At 42.4% G+C, this 5,000-nt stretch overlaps 1 protein-coding gene across 1 annotated transcript in view; it reads left to right on the forward strand.

The window, feature by feature from the left end:
• Positions 1-5,000, forward strand: part of LOC121538524 (FH1/FH2 domain-containing protein 3) — a 157,030-nt gene that overhangs the window by 73,038 nt on the left and 78,992 nt on the right. Inside the window, exons 5-6 of the mRNA XM_041846639.2 lie at positions 222-327; positions 4,965-5,000. The exon at positions 4,965-5,000 is cut by the window's right edge and continues 59 nt beyond it. Coding sequence (XP_041702573.2) covers positions 222-327; positions 4,965-5,000 — 142 coding nt within the window. The remainder of the gene's footprint in view (positions 1-221; positions 328-4,964) is intronic.

Raw genomic sequence — 5,000 nt, forward strand, 5'->3', positions numbered from 1 at the left:
TTACTGCCACCCACTGGCCAAAGAACAGAATAACATATACCTGTTGAAAATAAAGTAATGTGAAATAATAAAACAAAAAATAAAGGTTGTATATGAAGACAGACTCAATCGGTCACTTTGTTTAGGTGATTTATTTCCCCCAAACACAAACAACCTGGTGCAAAAACACAGTAAGAATCTTCTGGATGTGGTTTGATGTGGGAGTGTGTGTTGTGTCTCAGGATGACAAGGACCTGGTCCATGAGTTTGTGATGGCAGAGGGCCTGACCTGTCTCATCAAGGTCGGAGCAGAGGTCGACCAGAACTACCAGCACTACATCCTTGGAGGTATGGCGTCTAATCAAATCAAGCTTTATTTATACAGCACATTTTAGACATTTATTGCAATGCAATGTGTTTCACAGGAAAAAATTATTATAATAATAAAAACAATGAAGAAAAAAAAGTGAAATATTTACTACACTACAAACATAAGAGGTTAAAAAACGAAAGAATAACAATAAAAACTGAACGACTTGCTTCTACAGATTGTGAATTAAAAATAAACATTTTTGCTAAAAGTATTATAATATTATTGATCGATTGACTATGACTTTTCAGATCACCCAGTATATTTAGTTAAAGAATGAAAAGTAAAATTGAGAAATATATACAAAAATGACAAAAAACTAAAATAAACTGGCTATTTACACAAGGACACTACAGAAAACACGACCACACTGCTACGCCATCTTGGATACTTAAGGAAAAGCAAAGCTAAAAATATGTGTTTGAAGATCTCTTTTAAATATGTCCACAGTTTCGGCCCCCCTCAGATTCTCTGGCAGGCTATTCCAGAGGCTGGGGGTATAGTAACTAAAGGCTGCCTCTCCATGCCTCTTGGTCCAAGGCTTTGGGATAATTAAAAGGCCAGTGCCAGAGGACCTGAGGGACCTACTGGGTACATAACTTAAAAGCATGTCTGACATGTATTGGGGTGCACAAAACCAATAGAAGATCGTGGATTAATTTAAAAACCAATAGAATAATCTTAAAATTAATTATAAAACTCACAGGCAGCCAGTGCAGAGACTTTAAAACCGGTGTAATGTGTGCTCTCCTTCTGGTCTTGGTCAGTACCCGTGCTGCAGTATTCTGTATGTTTTGCAGTTGACCAATGGCTTTCTTGGGAAGACCAGACAGGAGAGCATTACAGTAGTCAAGCCTGCTTCAGAATCTAAAATAACACCTAGGTTTTATCTTTATTGCCCGTGAATTTAAATGCGCGGCCAAATTCTCTCTCTCTGCTTTTGGCTCCAACAATAAGTACCTCGGTCTTGTCCTGATTTACAGTGGGGGAAAAAAGTATTTCACTTAAAAAGATGAGAGAGGCCTGTAATTTTCATCATAGGTACACGTCAACTATGACAGACAAAATGAGAAAAAGAAATCCAGAAAATCACATTGTAGGATTTTTAATGAATTTATTTGCAAATTATGGTGGAAAATAAGTATTATATATACACACAGTGGGGAGAACAAGTATTTGATACACTGCCGATTTTGCAGGTTTTCCTACTTACAAAGCATGTAGAGGTCTGTAATTTTTATCATAGGTACACTTCAACTGTGAGAGACGGAATCTAAAACAAAAATCCAGAAAATCACATTGTATGATTTTTAAGTAATTCATTTGCATTTTATTGCATGACATATTTGATACATCAGAAAAGCAGAACTTAATATTTGGTACAGAAACCTTTGTTTGCAATTACAGAGATCATACGTTTCCTGTAGGTCTTGACCAGGTTTGCACACACTGCAGCAGGGATTTTGGCCCACTCCTCCATACAGACCTTCTCCAGATCCTTCAGGTTTCGGGGCTGTCGCTGGGCAATACAGATTTTCAGCTCCCTCCAAAGATGTTCTATTGGGTTCATGTCTGGAGACTGGCTAGGCCACTCCAGGACCTTGAGATGCTTCTTACAGAGCCACTCCTTAGTTGCCCTGGCTGTGTGTTTTGGGTCGTTGTCATGCTGGAAGACCCAGCCACGACCCATCTTCAATGCTCTTACTGAGGGAAGGAGGTTGTTGGCCAAGATCTCGCGATGCATGGCCCCATCCATCCTCCCCTCAATACGGTGCAGTCGTCCTGTCCCCTTTGCAGAAAAGCATCCCCAAAGAATGATGTTTCCACCTCCATGCTTCACGGTTGGGATGGTGTTCTTGAGGTTGTACTCATCCTTCTTCTTCCTCCAAACACGGCGAGTGGCGTTTAGACCAAAAAGCTCTATTTTTGTCTCATCAGACCACATGACCTTCTCCCATTCCTCCTCTGGATCATCCAGATGGTCATTGGCAAACTTCAGACAGGCCTGGACATGCGCTGGCTTGAGGATTTTAATCCATGACGGCCTAGTGTGTTACTAATGGTTTTCTTTGAGACTGTGGTCCCAGCTCTCTTCAGGTCATTGACCAGGTCCTGCCGTGTAGTTCTGGGCTGATCCCTCACCTTCCTCATGATCATTGATGCCCCACGAGGTGAGATCTTGCATGGAGCCCCAGACCGAGGGTGATTGACCATCATCTTGAACTTCTTCCATTTTCTAATAATTGCGCCAACAGTTGTTGCCTTCTCACCAAGCTGCTTGCCTATTGTCCTGTAGCCCATCCCAGCCTTGTGCAGGTCTACAATTTTATCCCTGATGTCCTTACACAGCACTCTGGTCTTGGCCATTGTGGAGAGGTTGGAGTCTGATTGAGTGTGTGGACAGGTGTCTTTTATACAGGTAACGAGTTCAAACAGGTGCAGTTAATACAGGTAATGAGTGGAGAACAGGAGGGCTTCTTAAAGAAAAACTAACAGGTCTGTTAGATCCGGAATTCTTACTGGTTGGTAGGTGATCAAATACTTATGTCATGCAATAAAATGCAAATTAATTACTTAAAAATCATACAATGTGATTTTCTGGATTTTTGTTTTAGATTCCGTCTCTCACAGTTGAAGTGTACCTACGATAAAAATTACAGACCTCTACATGCTTTGTAAGTAGGAAAACCTGCAGATTCGGCAGTGTATCAAATACTTGTTCTCCCCACTGTACATTACCAGTCAAAGGTTATATATACAGTGAGGGAAACAAGTATTTGATCCCCTGCTGATTTTGTACGTTTGCCCAATGACAAAGAAATTCAGTCTATAATTTTAATGGTAGGTTTATTTGAACATTGAAAGACAGAATAACAACAACAAAAAATCCAGATAAATGCATGTCAAAAATGTTATAAATTGATTTCCATTTTAATGAGGGAAATAAGTATTTTCCCCCCTCTCAATCAGAAAGATTTCTGGCTCCCAGGTGTCTTTTATACAGGTAACGAGCTGAGATTAGGAGCACACTCTTAAAGGGAGTGCTCCTAATCTCAGCTTGTTACCTGTATAAAAGACACCTGTCCACAGAAGCAATCAATCAATCAGATTCCAAACTCTCCACCATGGACAAGACCAAAGAGCTCTCCAAGGATGTCAGGGACAAGATTGTAGATCTACACAAGGCTGGAATGGGCTACAAGACCATCGGCAAGCAGCTTGGTGAGAAGGTGACAACAGTTGGTGCGATTATTCGCAAATGGAAGAAACACAAAAGAACTGTCAATCTCCCTCGGCTTGGGGCTCCATGCAAGATCTCACCTCGTGGAGTTGCAATGATCATGAGAACGTGAGGAATCATCCCAGAACTACACGGGAGGATCTTGTCAATGATCTCAAGGCAGCTGGGACCATAGTCACTAAGAAAACAATTGGTAACACACTACGCCGTGAAGGACTGAAATCATGCAGAGCCCGCAAGGTCCCCCTGCTCAAGAAAGCACATATACAGGCCCGTCTGAAGTTTGCCAATGAACATCTTAATGATTCAGAGGAGAACTGGGTGAAAGTGTTGTGGTCAGATGAGACCAAAATGGAGCTCTTTGGCATCAACTCAACTCGCCGTGTTTGGAGGAGGAGGAATGCTGCCTATGACCCCAAGAACACCATCCCCACCGTCAAACATGGAGGTGGAAACATTATGCTTTGGGGGTGTTTTTCTGCTAAGGGGACAGGACAACTTCACCGCATCAAAGGGACGATGGATGGGGCCATGTACCGTCAAATCTTGGGTGAGAACCTCCTTCCCTCAGCCAGGGCATTGAAAATGGGTCGTGGATGGGTATTCCAGCATGACAATGACCCAAAACACACGGCCAAGACAACAAAGGAGTGGCTCAAGAAGAAGCACATTAAGGTCCTGGAGTGGCCTAGCCAGTCTCCAGACCTGAATCCCATAGAAAATCTGTGGAGGGAGCTGAAGGTTCGAGTTGCCAAACGTCAGCCTCAAAACCTTAATGACTTGGAGAAGATCTGCAAAGAGGAGTGGGACAAAATCCCTCCTGAGATGTGTGCAAACCTGGTGGCCAACTACAAGAAACGTCTGACCTCTGTGATTGCCAACAAGGGTTTTGCCACCAAGTACTAAGTCATGTTTTGCAGAGGGGTCAAATACTTATTTCCCTTATTAAAATGCAAATCAATTTATAACATTTTTGACATGCGTTTTTCTGGATTTTTGTTGTTGTTATTCTGTCTCTCACTGTTCAAATAAACCTACCATTAAAATTATAGACTGATCATGTTTTTGTCAGTGGGCAAACGTACAAAATCAGCAGGGGATCAAATACTTTTTTCCCTCACTGTATATTTTATATTTTTCTGTATCACTCCCTCTTCATCTCTTTCTTTCTCATCTCTCTCTCTCTCTCTCTCTCTCTCTCTTGCTCTCGCTCTAGCAATACTCGCTCTCGCTCTCGCTCTGCATCTGACTTCGCTCTCGCTCTCGCTCTGCTCAAAGCTCTGCTCGCTCTCGCTCTCGCTCTCTCTCGCTCTCGCTCGCTCTCGCTCTCGCTCTCGCTCTCGCTCTCTCTCGCTCTCTCTCTCTCTCTCTTAGCTCTGGGACAGATAATGCTGTATGTGGATGGGATGA

Source organism: Coregonus clupeaformis, chromosome 24 (genome assembly GCF_020615455.1).
Source record: "Coregonus clupeaformis isolate EN_2021a chromosome 24, ASM2061545v1, whole genome shotgun sequence".
Taxonomy (NCBI): Eukaryota; Metazoa; Chordata; class Actinopteri; order Salmoniformes; family Salmonidae; genus Coregonus; species Coregonus clupeaformis.